The sequence below is a fragment of the Nomia melanderi genome, chromosome 10 (assembly GCF_051020985.1).
Source record: "Nomia melanderi isolate GNS246 chromosome 10, iyNomMela1, whole genome shotgun sequence".
NCBI classification, from domain to species: Eukaryota; Metazoa; Arthropoda; class Insecta; order Hymenoptera; family Halictidae; genus Nomia; species Nomia melanderi.
In genome coordinates, this window is record NC_135008.1 from 6618050 (window position 1) to 6634989 (window position 16940).

A 16940-nucleotide genomic window follows, 5' to 3' on the forward strand; every position below is an offset into this window, starting at 1 on the left:
CCACGACGGCCGCTACTTCCTCCGGCCTTTCGACGGACTTTTTCCGTCGATCTGCACCGAACCGAACCGATCCGCGGATCCACGTTCATCGTCCACTGCCTCGTCTTCGCTCCCTGACAGAATCGTTTCGTGTCACCGCGAATTAACCAGTTCCCTTCGGACGATCTCTCTCTTTCTCGCGAGCGATCGCGATCTCCCGATAAAAGTTCCGAAGAAAATCTCCGAACGTGTTTTATACTCCGGCAATCGTGCCGCCGCTGTGTAACTGGGAAATGTAATACGCTCGTCGTCGAATAAGTGCTGCAAAATTCGAATGGCCGGAGACGGTTTAAGTGGTCGATTAGATTTCAAGTGGTTGAACGTATTTTCGGTTATCGCTTCGACCGAGGTGGCTTTTTTTTTTACTTGAAATTCAAGTGAATCTTTATTTTCATTCGCATGTTTTCTTCTTCGTAGTTATCGAAGATACTTCGTTTGAACAATGACTCGTTCGATGGTTTGTTTTCTAGGGTTGTATCTTGAGGGTTAATCGAGGGATTACTGTAATTCCTTTATACCCGTCTCACCGGACCCGGTTTATTGCACGTACGTGACTAGCCATCTTTGAAGGAAATTTGGACTTTTCGACTACTTAGTCATTTGAACTTTCTCTCGGAATGGCCTGTTAGTTAGTTTAACCCAGGTATTTCGAGGGACACGGTTATTGTTAGCGTTTGGTCGTGAGCGAGTTTACCGCGTCTGAAGGGAATCCCTGTGTTTGCCACTTCGCAAACTCTGAACCTCGCCCCCGCTACCAAGAAGGGCACTTTCGAGTGAAACAGCGATGGGTATACGAACTCGATTATATGAATTTAGAAACGATACCATCGACTTGAAAAGCTGAAGGGTTGCGTTGTTTACTCGTGACTTATCTTCAGGTAAAACGGAAGATAACCTTTGATGACGAATTTCGGTAAATTGCAAACAGTTGACTGAGCCTGGAAGAGAGACCTCGCTGTCAATATTCTAAACTCTATCCCCTACTTCTCGTCTTTCTCATCGTCGTGAAATGAACTTTTTCGGTAATATCTAAGAAAAGCTTCGGTGTCTTTGGAACAATAGCAAAAGACGTTGAGCGATAGAGAATTTGGTTGATCTCGAGCATTTTGGTAGTTCTCCAGCATTAACCCAGACCCGAAGAACGCTTTTGCAAACATGGTCCGCCTCGAGCCATTCGTCTTGAATTCTGATCAATGGTAAGTAAAATGAGGAACGGAAAATGTTGGCAACAACGAGGAAAAGGTGAGCGAAGGGAACAGGGTGAGCAAAGCGGGCGACTTTCCTGGTGCGATTGGAAATATCTTTAGACTCGAGGCGAAAGGAAAATTTTCTTTGCTCGAGGAAAGGTGTTCTCGAAATTGGAAACCTAACCGACAGCATAGCAAAGAAACACTTTGACACGTTACGTAAACATGTTCCGCGTAGGTGTTCCGTTGCGTCCAATTTGAGGAAAATACTGCGGAAAGCGCGCAACAGGTTCGACGACCGAAATCACGTGTACCCGCGAGCGTATCGAGCAAAACAATTTCTATGAAAAAGAGTCAATGTTCCTCTGGTAAACCGTGACGGTCGAATATGCGCGCGTGTGAGTACGTGGATTTACGTACGAACGGAAACTCGATGAGACTGACGCGCGAAAACCGAGAGATTAAAGAACGCGGTAAATTTCCTTCTGCCGTGCAACGAGTCGCAGAGGACATTGTCCTGAAATTAACTCGATCCGCATAAAGATAATCTCCTAGAATAACTTAAACAATGAGTCGCGCGCCTTCCAAGAATCGCGTATTGCGACTGTCCGATCGTCTGTTCCGGCGGCCGCCGATTTTCCTTCGATTTTCATGCCGCACCGCACGAGGAAACACAATTTTCCCCGGGGATTATGCACACGTAAATATTTCACAATACGATAATACAAGCGAAACAGTGTCAGAATTGATATACGCCACATTAAAGCGGGAAGAGTTTCTTGCAACGCGTATGTATTAACCTTCGAAAAGGTTTCGAAGCTTGTTATATAATGTTTCGTTGCTTTAAAGCAGATTGGAGTGGCTGCGAATTCGTCATGGGAATTAACACAGGAAACGTGTGATTTTTTTGTACGCGGCACGTACTCGAAAAATGGCCGAGCGAACGAGCAAGTCAAAGAGCGAGGACCATTGAGCGTAATCGATAATAGTTCATTGATCCCGCAATAGCAATGTATTTTTCAGGGTTATCCTTATCTCGCGAATGTGTCACGCTGACGAAAAGAAAAGAGCGATCGATCACGATATCGGGAGCCGACAACGTCGCTCGCGATTTCCTGATAATACCAATCATGGCACGTCTCTGAAAATTAAGGCAGATCAGAGATCAGAGGGAGAGCACGACCGATAAACGCTTTTTTCGCGCGATGATTCTGATAATCGATACAAGGAAATTGCGGCGCGGTCATTAGACTGAAAATTCTGACGCGTAATACGAGTTTAATATTGAACAACGATGTACGAGTTGCGGAAAATTCTGCGAAATTGTTGGCCAACCTCTTATAAATGTCAAATCCATGAGCGAACGGACGTTTTCGAAACGGCCAGCCGTGATTGGGAATATAATTGATCGGTTATTCTATTATACGCGAATCGTTGTACTGGAAATGATTTAAATAAATAAGATTTATAATATAGAAACGAACACTCGAACAGAATTTTCATTGAGTACCGGGCCGAGTCTCGGGCTACCGGATTATTTTCACACGTCAAAATTTCTCGTGGCGGTCGTGGTACCTACCTCATTAATGATACAGATTTCTGGCTATCTCGATGAGAAAGTTGAAAACGGGTCGATCTTTCGACGGTGAAGGCACATTAACTTCGGTAACACATGGTGGCGGGGATCGGTTTTATAATCGGGCAACGAAAGAAGTCAATGCTCTTTCGATGCAGAATTCCAGCTTCCTCTTTGACTTTTATATCAATTTACAAATAATCGCTCGTCATATTCAGATATTTTTATGTCGGATTACATTTCGCCGAAATACTCTTTCATTTCGTTCTCGACAAATGAATTTTTTTTTTCTTTATTCGATATTATCTGTGTTCTTCTTCTTCTTCTTCAATAAAAAGTGGCTGTACGGTCGTTTTCTTTTTTTGGTGTTAACATGAATGGAGGTCATTGCCTTCAAATTATTGTTGTGCTTTAAATCGTTAGGCGGCTGATTCTCCTATTACGCGAATACCTATTAGAATCCAATCGAAGATGAATAATATCTATTACCTTGTAACAAGCTACCTCTAAGTGGTATAGTTAACATTGAAGTATTGTTAACTTAATACTTTAAGCAATAAATCCAATGAATCGTCGTTCTGATTTATTCCTTTCTTTGTTGCCTAATGAAACGAGTCAAGACTAACCCAGAAATGTTTCTCGGTTCTACTTTGTAGTTCGATCAAAGAACTCTTTCTCTATGATGTATACAGGGTGTTCCAAAATTACAAATACAAGCTTAAATAGCTGAAAAATAAAAAAAAAGGGAATGCGTGTAGCGTACGTACTATTGAACACTGGAATATTTGCAACATGATGTATTTATTACTGGGAAATCAAAAGGAATTTATATATTTTTAAAATATCAATCACGTCTATATTTTTCGAAGTCATTCAACTTTGTAGCCTGACTGAGGAATTCATCTTCTATATTACATACCGGGTGTCTTGGAGTTGTAGGAAGAAATTTAAGGAGTCGGTGAAAAATATTTTCACCGACCGTTGAAAATTACTTTACATTTGAACAATTGAAAGCGATCATATGAGTTTTAGGTATAGCTATTATAGATTTATGTGTAGCTATCACATAGCTAATATAAATGAAAAAATCTGCACTTTTAAATTTAATATGGTTCGCATTTATAAAATAAATGTTCTTTTAGCAATTGGCGCCTACATACTACCGGGTTCTATGTGTGCTACATCGATTGCCATTCTACAGGGGTTCCCTGATTTGCAATTTCAATGTACAGAGAAAAATTTATCTGATCCATATAAAATTTGGATACTGAATGAAATCACGGAATCGTTTATTAACAACGAGAATATAATTCATTTATGAATTGTGCATAATTATATTTGATGATAATGAATGCGTTTTATTGATTTCTTGCAAATACTTATCAGAAGACATTATTAGTATTAGAATTGAGTATTTGTAAAAGTTTAATTCATTACCCGTTTTTTTTTTATTTGTATTTTACACAACAGTAATCCTTGTATGTAGTGCAGTTATATTATTTATGAGTAACAGTAAGATTACGCTTATAACATTGTATTAAAAAATATTTAATGTGTTTCTATACAAGCATTGATCAAGGATGCAAAATATTTGCTATGATTTATACAAAATTATCCCTGATACATTTTTAAAAGGGAATGCACAATAAATCTTATACTATTTGTAACATATAAATGCTGACAATGTACATAAAAAGAGAAATATAGCCTAAAGCTCTTTAAGAACAAAACTTCATTTCTTTACAGAAAATTCTTCTATAAATTATATAATATGTTATTTTAGCAATAAAATCATCATTAAATATAAGTGCAATTTAAATCTCTTTAAGATTGTTACAAACTTTTTTATTAATTGGATCCCCATCCTATTTTAGTTAAAATTTCTGAAGCATCCTCAGCTACCTTTTCTGGTGTTTGCATACTATTTACTTTATACATTGAGTTTTGCTTTTCAAAGTATTCAACTATTGGCAATGTATTTGTAATATACGTTTCATGTCTTTTCAGCAAAACATCTTCATTATCATCCGTTCGTCCACTTCCTGCAGCACCACGTTTCAAACATCGTTGTGTGCACACTTCCTTACTGCATTCGCAGAATAATACTCCTTTTACTATACATTTATCGGTCATTTCCTATTAATAAAAAAACATTAAAATGAATAGAAACATATTCATTACTACTATCATTTATTATCAGAGTTAAACTATCCATTTCCATACCTTGTTCCATCCATCAAGATTATCTTGATTTCGTGGAAAACCATCAATCAGGAATCTTTTGTGTGGACTGGCAGAATTTTCCATGGCCCGGTCCAAAAGGCTACAAGTAATCGCAACAGGCACAATCGTTCCATTTTTAATATGATTCTCAATTAGTTCACCATATTCTGATTCTGGTTTCATACGTTCTTCTCTCAATAAGTCACCGGCCGACAAATGAACATAACCATATTTTTCCATAATACACCGACCTAAAGTACCTTTACCAGCGCCAGGACCTCCCAAAATAAATAGAACCTCGAATTTTTGGATTGCAGACATCCTGAATAATCGCAGTCCAGCTGTAAACACGTTGAACATTAAAATATAACTTTACCGCATTGAGCTTTAATTACACAACTAAATCAGATAGCTTTTCTTCGAAGCTTTATGGCGCTACCTTTTACTTATCTACTCAACAGAAAGTTTCGTAATATTTAAATTTCAATTTGACTTCATAAGTTTACGTATACACTAAAGCTTGAAATGATATTCTAAAATTAATAGATTAATGATAAATAAAATAAAATCATACCACACAAAATAGGACAATTCTGTTTCTACGAACTGCAACGATGCATAAGCCACAAAAGTCTTAATATGAAGTCGATGTTTATTGAAAATTGTTGTAGATAAGAGATAATCTATAAGTATTTATTTAGATACAGTATTTCACTTATATTCCATTTACAGCACCACACCCTATAAATTATCAGCAAATGTATTAACATCCACGTACTATTTTGAAAATATTACTGTAAAAGAGCTGTATTAAATTATAGCACTTTGTTTAAAGAAAAGAGCCGACTAAAATCGAATACTTCAATATTTTCTAGCGAGAAACACGTTTTTATGGTTTATGATTTTGTGCTTTAATTGATTTATTGCTTATGAAATTGTTTATGAATTTAATTTAATACTCTTGACAAGTAAACTGTCTTTTAGTAGGTACCTACATGTATTTGTATAAGTACAAACGTAACTGTTTGAATGCCTACACTTGAAAATCTTTTTATTTAATTTAAATTCATATACTCTAATCTACGTATTGAATATTTTCTACATGATGCAAAATTCTCTACGTAAGAAATAAATCCATTATATGTTTTAAAGTACTTTATTATTGCTTATTGAAATTTTTCCTTACTTACTTATTTAAATTAGTAAAATAATATCGACGTATTCAAATTTGTATAAATTTCAGCAAAACTTTAAGATTTTAAGTACTTTCTTGACACGTCCATATGTAAAACTATCACTGTACAAAAACGTAAGTAATAATGCGCATATTAGAATATTATACAACGAGTAAGTACCTATATAAGCATGTAGTTCTTCCATAGAGCATGACTATTTAACCTTGCGCTGCAGTTTACTGAATTAATTATGTAATATGACAAAGTGCCGGTATGCGTCTTATTGTAATGACTTGTAATTTGTGAATAAAAACGTAATAAATACAAGTGTTATATCACGTATGATCAATTGTGTGTAGAACAAAATAAATTACTCTAAATTAAAGTTGAGGTTAAGCTAAATTCATAATATTTATTTATAATAGTTAGAAGACGGAACAATGATAATAATGAAGAGATGTCAACAATTTATTGCATCTGGAAAACTATTAGTATCCTGCTTACAATCTAGTCAAGGATTACACGTGGTTAATCAATTACATCCATGGACTACAATTCATACTTCGTCGTTCATTCATGATAAATATAAAAGAAACTATATATCAACGGAAAATCTGTCGAAGCCTGCTGAAGTTTCATTAAAGCCAAACGATGAGGTAGTACATTCTTTAACATCAAACGTGCAATCAAAGCAAAATGTAACATTTGCTGTGAAACTAGTTAATAATAGTCCATCTAAAATCCGACCATATTTAAAACTATTGAGGATGGACAAACCAATAGGTGAGATAACATAGCCGAAATTATACAATTTATTGTAGGTAACTATGCCATGTACTTTTCATAACGTTCATATACGAGTAATGTTAGTTATTAAAGGCTTATATATGTAGGATCATGGTTATTGTTTTGGCCTTGTGGTTGGAGCATAGCCTTAGCAGCACCAGCAGGTTGTTTACCAGATTTTCAACTTTTATCCCTTTTCGGAATTGGTGCATTTATCATGCGTGGAGCAGGATGTATAATAAATGATATGTGGGATCAAGATATTGACAGCATGGTAATATCAAGTTTACAAATATTCAAGATTCAATATTATAAAGACTTTTCAATGTCAGGTAGCGAGAACAAAAGATAGACCATTGGTTACTGGAGAAATTTCACCTCTTCAATCATTTGCTTTTCTTGGAAGCCAATTAACTTTAGGATTACTAGTGTTGTTACAACTAAATCTTTATAGTATTATATTGGGTGCAAGCTCATTAGGTATATTTTCCTAATTTTAGTACGAAACAGTATTTCTCAATTTTTTTAACAAATTAAAGCAAATTCTTTCAATCTAACTGAGTAACTTACAAGTTTATAAATAATGAGAATGTATTAATATTTATATTCACTAACCATAACAGTCTTAGAAATTTTTGAATGTCCACCATTTAAAATTCAGAAATACTGTAAAAATAAATATAAAAACATATACATATACATATGTTTTTATAATATATGAAATAAACATCACATTTTTATTACAGTTTTAGTAATGTTATACCCAGTTATGAAAAGAATAACATTTTGGCCACAATTGATGCTAGGAATGACTTTTAATTGGGGTGCACTTTTGGGCTGGTCTGCAGTGCACGGATCATGTGATTGGTCAGTGTGTCTGCCTCTTTACGTTGCTGGAATTTGTTGGACACTTTTATATGATACTATATATGCACATCAGGTAAAGGTTTGCTGTCTATTTTAAATAATATCATTTTATTATTTATCGTTGTATTGCAGGATAAAATAGATGATGCTATAATAGGTATAAAATCAACAGCTTTAAAGTTTAAAGATAACACAAAAACGTACTTGGCTGGATTCAGTACAGTTATGATAAGTAGTTTAATTACATCAGGTATTGTAACTTCACAGACTTGGCCATATTATACAGCAGTTGGATTAGTTAGTGCTCATCTTTTGAATCAAGTAAACAATTATTATTATAATTTAGTTCAGTCGTACATAATTATAAGATTTGAATAATGTTAAACATAATATATATTTATATTTAGGTTTACAGCTTGAATATTGATAATCCAACAGACTGTGCTAAAAAGTTCATCTCCAATCACAGGGTAGGAATGATTTTATTTGCTGGAATTGTGTTAGGAAATCTAATGAAAGATTCTACTAACAAACCAGATGACAACATCGAACATTAGGTCTATCAGTTGTAGATGAATTAAATTGAATTATTTTTGAAAATATATTACACATGAAGGCAACAGTAGCACATTTTAAATTATGCAAGATAAATTGTGTAAGTAACTGGCTGGTTCTAGTACACTTGCATAGAATTTGTTTTAACAATTCCATACATATAAATGTGCCATGTAACAGCATGAATTCTTAGTTATAATTTATATTATACCATTCTTCAAATTGAAAGTGATACAATTTGATATTGACACAAATGTTGACATTAAAATGGTCTATGTTTAAAAAAACAACATAACTTAAAATTTACACCAAAGATTACACCATTAATCAATATTAATAATAATTATAATTAAAACTACTGTTACAAAATAGTTGTTGTAACTGCAGGAAACATACAAAATAAATTGCTTTTCTGTATTTAAATACTCATTTTTGTTTGAAAAGTAAATATATGTTTATTAAAAACATAAATAAATAGTACAATTGACAGTTTCACACATAAAATCAACTTTTTATTGGTAATGTAATTTGATCCTGTGTGGAATTTAATTGCGGATTGTTATTTATTGTTTCTGAATTATTCTTTATTGAAATTTCTAATTGACTTATTGTATTCTTGCGTTCTAGCATTTCCAAGTCATATTGTTCTTGAGTTAATAAAGACTTTTTCATTTTATCCAATAGGTTTATATTTGGCAATATTATGGCTAAATAGCCTCCCTTGTGTGGAGGTTCTAATAAAAGTTTTGGATTTTGTAATAATGTTTCATTCACTTCTACCAATTTTCCAATTATGCAACACTTTATGGTGTAAGTTTTACCATTCGAAGAAGATATAATACAAATATTAGAGTTTGCTTGTAAAGGTTGGGCTCCATGTTTGCTCTTACCTGAAACCTTATTCAGAACTCTATCCAATTTTTCACTGACTTTGAAATTAACTTTTGTTATTTCTTTATTACCTTGTAAAACTGTATGACTTGGAGCTAAAGTGAGCATGCAAATACGATTACTGTGCATTAGAATGCAAATGTCATCATTAGGACTTTGTACATTTAATTTATAATAAGCAGTAAAATATCTCTCTGTGATTGTTGGAAATAAACCACTATAATGTACTTCATCTAACATGTCTGCAACATTATCATTTGGTGGAAATGAAAATAAATGATCATCGTCATCATCATCATCCTTTGGTAATGAATTTTCTTCTTCACCTTCATCATCAGTTAATTCTATGTTTTCTTGACATTCAGAATTCTTCTTTATGTTATTTTCATTATGAAAACTATCCATTTTTCTTAACTTTTCATTGTCATTAGAAATATCCTTGTCCAAATTAACAGATTTAATTTTTTTTGGTATTGGTTCATTATCTATCTCGGCACTCATTATTAATTATTATAATGAATGAAATAAAAGTTCATGAGACTATAGAGATATTTTTTATCTATATATATTTAATAAAAATAAAATGTTTTCTATTGTATACACATCTAACAATAACACATTTTAAAGCAATCAGTTTATATTGAACTTTTACTTTCTTCTTTTTAAATATTATGTACTTTTCCTAGCTTTTCGTAAGACAATTGATTTTTTGTTCTATTAATTTTTAGCTAAAATAAAACATTAATTAATATGAGAATTATGTTTAAATGTACAAATTAATTTGCATTTTAATCCTTACCTAATAACATGTATAATTTGATATACGTATTTACTACTGTTTTCAGTAAATAATCAATGAAACTTACTTGTTTCTTTATGCAAAATATCATTTCTTTTTCTACATTGTTGTAATAGCCCAAGTATTTATGAAATGAATGCTACAGTAACACACAATTTTTTAGGTTATGTACATTTTTTACAGAGTACATGTAAAGAAGATATTAATGCATTACCTCATATTGACAATAGTATAATTTGTAGAAAACTTTATTAAAAGTAAAATTATAAGCTATTAGTGAACTATATTTTCTTATAATATTATGTCTTATATTCGTTATACTATAATAGTGTAACATTAAAAGTACTCAGTTGTAGTACTTTAAGAATATATTTTTTGTATCATATATAATTGTTTATATAAATAAGTAAATTTGAAACCAGATATTTTTAAAAATAATTTTATGCTATTATGGAAAAAGTACATATTTTTTCTAAATAATTTATATATACTTATATATACATATATGTATATATACGAATTATTATTGGCTTAGAAGATTAATTTTGTCAACTAAATTGTATAGAATACAAACAGAATATTTTTTCATTATCGAACAAATCGTAATAAATTATAAATTAAATTCATATATTTTAAAGGTGAATTTCAAAGAATTCGAAATGTTAATTCACAATGTTCCTAGATTTGTAAACGTATCATTGGCTAAATACGTACCCAATATAGATACAAAAAATCAAACAATGAAGCCACACTAAACCGCGGAAAAGGAAGTGGTTTCTGCAAATGGAAAGTCCAAAAAATAGTTAAACAAAACGTAACGAAAGAAACCTTCTATCAGTATTTCTTTGTACCGTGGCCTGCTTTGGTTCTTTAGAAAACAACGTGAAAATATCTGAGGAAGTTCCTGCTATTGTATCCGTTGTTATGTTCACCCTACGTTTGGCTAATTTTAATACGTATGCTTTTGAACCGCAAACAGTGCTTTGTACACGGAATCCGTTGGAATTTTGTAAATGACTCGGCAAAACGCGACACTATTTTTATATACACACAACATCAACCAATCGAGACGGAAAAAGACACTTTAACGGTAAAATATGTGTTCATCCGTACGTTTAACATCGTAATACAATTAAAAAATGTCAGAGAGAAAAGTGGATACAGAAATCGTGCGAAAGGAATACACAAACGATGTGAGCCTCATCGATGAAGTTGAAATCATTGACGTGTCTGTTTCAGATTTTAATGATACTGATACCTGGTAAGTAATTTGATTAGTCTTCGATTAATTTGAAGCTTTTCGATTACAAATAATTTCACTCTGCAAATGTCACTTATAGCTTCAATTGAATTTAATCTCTTTTTAAAGATTAGCCAAGTCTTTAGCCAAGAAGCCAGCCTTAAATTGAATTTAAGAATATCTTACCCAATGTTACTTATTCTAATGTAACAATATATTTTAAACAATATAATACACAGAAACAGTTTTTCAACTGTAAAACGTTTTTTGTTTTACTTTCATAATAATTAATTTTTGTACAAACAACAGAAGTACAAATCCTTAGAAAAATTCAGGTATAAACTTACATCAGTTTTTATTCCTTTCTGTAGGTTGTATATACCATTGCAGTATCAATCTGAGGCTTCAGTCCAAAATTTGTACACCTGGTTGAAAAATGAATCAGAGCTAATTTTACCAGGTACTGAAAATACTACGAATGTGTTGTTATAACGTATTAAAATTGGTTTCACATAATTTCATGTTTAAGTTTTAAATATAATCTTTCTATAGGAAATAGAAGATTCATCGATACAAGAACATTTACAAGACCTAAAAAACGAACGAGTAGAAACAACTTTGAATCTATTTTGGAAAATTTATCTCCACCTGTATCAAGTGTATGGAAAACTACATATTCAAACTTTTCACATATAGGAGAGGATGTAAGTTTATTTGTATGTATATATATTATACATATCTTTGCACTCATTACATAAAAATTTTAACCACATGATTTTTTGATATAGTTAAGTAAACATTTAACTAAACCTGCTGCCAATAAAGAGGAAACTGTACATCCAATGTTAAAAATGGCACCTAATACAAATATCAGTTTTCTTTCTGATGAAGCATCAATAACATCAGGTCAAGAAAGTATGGAAATTTTTTTGAACATGTCTCATTCAAAGGGAATTGATTCATTCATTAATTTAGTTGAACCTGGACTCAGTGATCCAATTATGAATGTGTCTCAACCTTCAATATTTTATTCATCTATCACTTCATTGCCTAGAGATGATTCTTTGCATAACGCAGATTGTGATAAAGAAGATGAACCTGCAAATTTAACTCATTCTTTGAATCAACAAGCTATCATACACAAGGATATTAAAAATCCACATGTGAATGAAACATTTTCAATGGTCGATGGAATAGACAATGAACCAGACAATAATAAAACTCACTGCCTGACTCAAGCAAACAGAACATTTACCAATAAATCTGATAACATCGAACTAAATGAAACTTATGATGCAGAACCTGCTTCTTCAACAGTTATATTGACAAGAACAGATAAAGATAGACAGAGTACAATTAATTTGTCTTCCACATTTGTAAATAAAGATGATGGAAATATAAAGTTATTGCAATTAGAGGATGACAAGAAGAAAGAATCAAGTGCTCTGAATTCCACATATTCTACTACAGAAGTTAAGGATGTAATTACGAACGTAAATTTATCTACTAAAAATGATGCACAAGATGAAAAAGTTCAGGCATGTGATCCCCACAAAAATACGTCTACCATTATTCTTGAAAATGTAGTCGAACCTATTTCACCTGTTGCAAATTCAACTTTTTCATTGGTGCAAAATAACGCTTTGGATTCTACATTTAAATTATCTATTCTTCCTGGTTATCAATCAACCCCTAAAAATCCATTAAATTCGACATTTCAAACAAATAGTAAACATTCAGAGAAATCATCAATATACAATGCAGCTGTATCTTCAAATTTTAAAGCATCCACATCACTGAGAAAAGAATTGTTAGCAGAAATACATAGAAATACAGATCATAAACTCGATGGTACATATAATTGTGTGGCTAATGAACTTCACACTAGAAAGACTGAGAAAAGATCATTCGATGAGATCCCGAATCAAAATACCAGAAACAATATATCTATAGAAAATAAATACAGTACATATAAAAAGGATCAAACAGTTAATAAAATTAAAGTCGAGACTGAGATAGTAAATGATGCAGAAGCATGTGTTCAGAATCTGCAGGATAAAAAGTATTACACTTTTACAAAAAAAAGTAACATTCATGTGGGAAAGACTGATATGGAAAATGCGGAACCTTTGGGGAACGTGGACGCTACATTTGTGAAACCACTTCCGAAACTGCAAAAAAGACAGCAGCACATTCCGCGAATGCTTTCAAAATTACCACAGTTCCTTCAAAAATCTAATCCAAATCTTGTATCTAATTCTTTGAAAACTGTTAACATGGCAGGATGTACAAATGCATCTACTATTGGGTATATGAAAGGCTCACAATTGAATATTGTTAGAGATGTTGAAAAAGGTGTAACAAATAAATTGTACAGTTTAGGTAAAATGAAAAGTGGTTCTGAGCAGCGACTTTTAGAACTTAATACAGGCGTAGGGGAACTCCAAATGATGGGTGCTGGAGGATCTACAGAAAGCATTGAAAGTACACAAAGTGCTCACAGTGCACCTGACTTAGATGACAGACTTAGCACATGTTCAGATAGTAGCCATAATTCATACACTGTGCAGCCGATGAATATTGAACAATTGCATCAAATAGTACGAATGCAAGAAGAAAGTAAGTAATGATTTTTCTTAATACTGAAGTGAGAATTGAGACTTTTATCTTTAATTATTTTAATTTTCCTTAGGTTTAAAACAGGATGCAGCTCCTGTTTTAAATAAACATGTTATGGAAAGCACTTGGACAGACATGAAAAAGAACTTACCTTCTCCTATTCTAAAAAATGGTACTGATGGTTGTGAAAGTGATTCTTCTTCGTTAACAAGTATGGACTTCAATGTTAAAACAAGCTCTCCGCTAATAAGTCCTACTAGATCTAGTCAGTCCGTAAATACCGATGGTAAATCAATATTTCATATTTACAACAGATATTTTTCGTATTCTATATTTTTGTATGTACTCATAATTCATTTTTAAGATCATTCTACGGAACGTAAGCTGAAACAGGAAAATGAAACAGATATAGTGAAAAAAGCTGAAGTAAGTTTGTTATCAAACGTAATATGTACAATTTTTATTAAGGAAACTTAATTTTTTATTATTCGTCTTTGCACTTTGAATTAAATATATTGAATTGTAGGCGTTTAGTAAACCAACAATGAAATTCGAAAACAAAACTAGACTGCGGCAACCCACGAATTGGAATACTGGAAATAGAACTTCAAATATGCTTAGCGCTATTCCTAGACCACCATCGCGTATACCAGGCCCTAGGACAATCAGACCAACCATAAAGAATACCCAAGGTGATGTAAAAAGAGGATACATGTAAAAATTCAAGGAGTACTGATAATCACAGGAGATACGCGTTTCTAAATAAGAAGATTTGATGATTTAATTTGTATTAAAGATGGTATATCTTCAAAGGAGGAGAACTCTTTTAAATGTGACAAAAGTTCAGTATTATTATACTTTCTTCAATATGATGAAAGCTATAATTGAAACAGTCTCAAACATTTCTGTTTCGGGAAAACAACGAATCTAAGAAAAACTTTCAAAAGAAATTGAATGTTATAAATGGTGAAAATTTGTCATGTTTTTAGGAATCTATCATAATTTTATCATGAAAGATTTGTTACAAAAAATTTTATTTTAAATTATTTTTCTCAGAAAAATATAAAAAAGTATTGTTTTTAAACCAAACGTAGACTGTCAAATACTGATTTTAATCTTAATTATTCTGATTCGTCGTGACAATGAATTGGTACACTTACAGTATAAGATGATCCTTATTACATATGTAGATAAATAAAAATATTTTTTTTATAAGAATACTATTACATACGAAATTATATTGTATTTCAACAAGAGCATCTGTGCGTGATATGTGCATTCCATTGAAAGCATTAATGATATACCACTAGCATACTGTGTATAATTATATGTAGGTAGGGTTTTGAAAGCCAAATTTTGTACAAATTTTTTGTCATTAGGAAATAATTAGAAAGTGCAGACAACTTACATTAAAAACTTTAAAATTGACGAATTCTTAAATACAGATAGTATAAGAAATAACTTGCATTTCATATAGAGAATGAAAATAAATCTATAAAATGGATATGAAACCAATGAATATTTATAAAATTTTAGAAACTCGAAGTTAGATTTATAGATTTTAATAAGTAGTAAACAAAATATCTCAAGGGCATATGCCTTACATTATTAACAATTACAGATAGGTTGCAGAAATAAATAATATTTTTTAAGAAAATAGTAACATACAGAAACAGTGTTTCAAAGTAAATTTTTATATACAGGAACAAAAGTTTAAGGTTAAAAGATAAAATCACATAAATTTATATGCAATTTTGTAGATACTGGAAGAGCTATTATCTTTTTTAAGAAATCCAATGCAATATTTTTTTATATAAACGGCCTATGTAGAATCAAATGCACAGAGCCTTATGGTATATTATTAATTCCATGCAGCATATCTGTACATTTGGAATACCCTTGAGCGTAATTGTCTTGCTGATCTGCAATACATATATTTTTAAATAATAATTTTTATATCCATTGATACATCCTGAAAATTTATAATAATTTTAATGTGCCGAAATTAGGACAACTTTATGTGCTTAGATTTTTTTAAGATTTAAATTGTAGTTACCAAAGAATAATTACAAAATTGTTTTCATATCACAGAAAGGTTGATGTTAACTGTAACGTTAAGAATGTAAATTTTTAATAATTCCATTCATATATTAAAATAACAGGAAACTACATTTTGTACGCTGACAATTGACAGTTCCGAAAATAAGTATAAAGATGTATATAAACTATTTAAGACTGTAGACATAAACCATGGTACATACCTACAGTATCTTTTCATTGAATAATAGAACATATAATTGATTGTGAATTAGGAACATCAAAGGTGCAAAATGCATCTGTATTTAAATATGAAAGTTTTATGCAAGTATAGACTCAGTAAGTTTTTTATATCATCAGAAGAACACTATCAATAAAGAATTTACGTTAGTAAAGAATAATATGAGTAACATCTGAGTAACGGTAAACGGTGTACATGATAAGTAATTATATTTCCAATTTAATGTATGTTGCTATATTTGAATCATTTATTCAAATTTTAAAATTATGCATTCAATCAGATAAAATAAATAAAAACGCAAATCGGTTTAAAATATTTCGGGACGTTGTAATACTTGTATTGGTAATCAATTGTCATATATTGCATATATACTTTTGAGTTCCGTCCTACAGTATTTAATTTCCATTGATGCAAAATCTTCAGAGCTGAAACATATCACAGCGTACAAATATTAAAAAAAAAATTATATCTTAAAAAATATACATCAATACTAAGGTTAAATAATTATTAGAATTATTGGTATTGTACTATTATGGAAATATTAAATATTAAAACCTTTATAAACATGTCAAGGGAATCGGAAACAAATAATTATCATATAGAGTATATGTGAAAAATCCACTAATGATAAGAAGGAAATTATGTTTATGGACACAGAGTTTTGAAAATTATTTTTGGGGAATGTTTTTATTACATTTAACAGGT

At 31.5% G+C, this 16940-nt stretch overlaps 4 protein-coding genes across 10 annotated transcripts; 2 read left to right on the forward strand and 2 right to left on the reverse strand.

The window, feature by feature from the left end:
- Positions 1 to 4334: 4334 nt before the first annotated feature.
- On the reverse strand, positions 4335 to 6509 carry Dak1 (cytidine/uridine monophosphate kinase Dak1). 6 transcript variants are annotated; one of them, XM_031983020.2, is made up of 4 exons: positions 6216 to 6366; positions 5600 to 5766; positions 5026 to 5366; positions 4335 to 4938 (listed from the first exon to the last, which is right to left on the reverse strand). In XM_031983020.2, exons 3-4 carry the CDS (start codon positions 5344 to 5346, stop codon positions 4651 to 4653), a joined length of 609 nt encoding a protein of 202 aa, XP_031838880.1. In that variant the 5' UTR covers positions 5347 to 5366; positions 5600 to 5766; positions 6216 to 6366; the 3' UTR covers positions 4335 to 4650. The 6 variants fall into 6 exon arrangements, with proteins under 6 accessions (XP_031838880.1, XP_031838882.1, XP_031838881.1 ...); XM_031983022.2 differs by having other exon boundaries at positions 5600 to 5708; positions 6216 to 6365; XM_031983021.2 differs by lacking the exon at positions 6216 to 6366 and adding an exon at positions 6021 to 6163.
- A 131-nt stretch (positions 6510 to 6640) lies between these two features.
- Positions 6641 to 9597, forward strand: Coq2 (ubiquinone biosynthesis protein COQ2, mitochondrial). Its single transcript, XM_031983014.2, has 6 exons — positions 6641 to 6983; positions 7094 to 7260; positions 7319 to 7466; positions 7733 to 7926; positions 7986 to 8174; positions 8261 to 9597. The coding sequence occupies exons 1-6, from the start codon at positions 6641 to 6643 to the stop codon at positions 8408 to 8410; spliced, it is 1191 nt and encodes a 396-aa protein (XP_031838874.1). The 3' UTR covers positions 8411 to 9597.
- Positions 7094 to 10533, reverse strand: LOC143175013 (protein Abitram). 2 transcript variants are annotated; one of them, XM_076371640.1, is made up of 3 exons: positions 10313 to 10533; positions 10166 to 10237; positions 7094 to 10027 (listed from the first exon to the last, which is right to left on the reverse strand). In XM_076371640.1, the coding sequence occupies exon 3, from the start codon at positions 9798 to 9800 to the stop codon at positions 8913 to 8915; it is 888 nt and encodes a 295-aa protein (XP_076227755.1). In that variant the 5' UTR covers positions 9801 to 10027; positions 10166 to 10237; positions 10313 to 10533; the 3' UTR covers positions 7094 to 8912. The 2 variants fall into 2 exon arrangements, with proteins under 2 accessions (XP_076227755.1, XP_076227754.1); XM_076371639.1 differs by having other exon boundaries at positions 10099 to 10237.
- A 294-nt stretch (positions 10534 to 10827) lies between these two features.
- Positions 10828 to 15180, forward strand: LOC116429733 (uncharacterized). The gene is made up of 7 exons (XM_031983007.2): positions 10828 to 11359; positions 11710 to 11798; positions 11891 to 12042; positions 12127 to 13957; positions 14031 to 14243; positions 14322 to 14383; positions 14484 to 15180. The coding sequence occupies exons 1-7, from the start codon at positions 11238 to 11240 to the stop codon at positions 14673 to 14675; spliced, it is 2661 nt and encodes an 886-aa protein (XP_031838867.1). The 5' UTR covers positions 10828 to 11237; the 3' UTR covers positions 14676 to 15180.
- Positions 15181 to 16940: the final 1760 nt, after the last annotated feature.

Coding starts and splice junctions, on each gene's coding strand:
- Dak1 (XM_031983018.2), bottom strand. CDS start 6,405: ATGGAAGAACTACATGCTTATATAG. Junction 5,367..6,380: donor AGAACTACATGCTTATATAG/GTACTTACTCGT, acceptor ACGTGTTTACAG/CTGGACTGCGATTATTCAGG. Junction 4,939..5,025: donor ATCTTGATGGATGGAACAAG/GTATGGAAATGG, acceptor TTTTATTAATAG/GAAATGACCGATAAATGTAT.
- Coq2 (XM_031983014.2), top strand. CDS start 6,641: ATGATAATAATGAAGAGATGTCAACAATTTATTGCATCTGGAAAACTA. Junction 7,927..7,985: donor ATACTATATATGCACATCAG/GTAAAGGTTTGC, acceptor GTTGTATTGCAG/GATAAAATAGATGATGCTAT. Junction 8,175..8,260: donor GTGCTCATCTTTTGAATCAA/GTAAACAATTAT, acceptor ATTTATATTTAG/GTTTACAGCTTGAATATTGA.
- LOC143175013 (XM_076371640.1), bottom strand. CDS start 9,800: ATGAGTGCCGAGATAGATAATGAACCAATACCAAAAAAAATTAAATCT.
- LOC116429733 (XM_031983007.2), top strand. CDS start 11,238: ATGTCAGAGAGAAAAGTGGATACAGAAATCGTGCGAAAGGAATACACA. Junction 11,799..11,890: donor ATCAGAGCTAATTTTACCAG/GTACTGAAAATA, acceptor ATCTTTCTATAG/GAAATAGAAGATTCATCGAT. Junction 12,043..12,126: donor TTTCACATATAGGAGAGGAT/GTAAGTTTATTT, acceptor TTTTTGATATAG/TTAAGTAAACATTTAACTAA.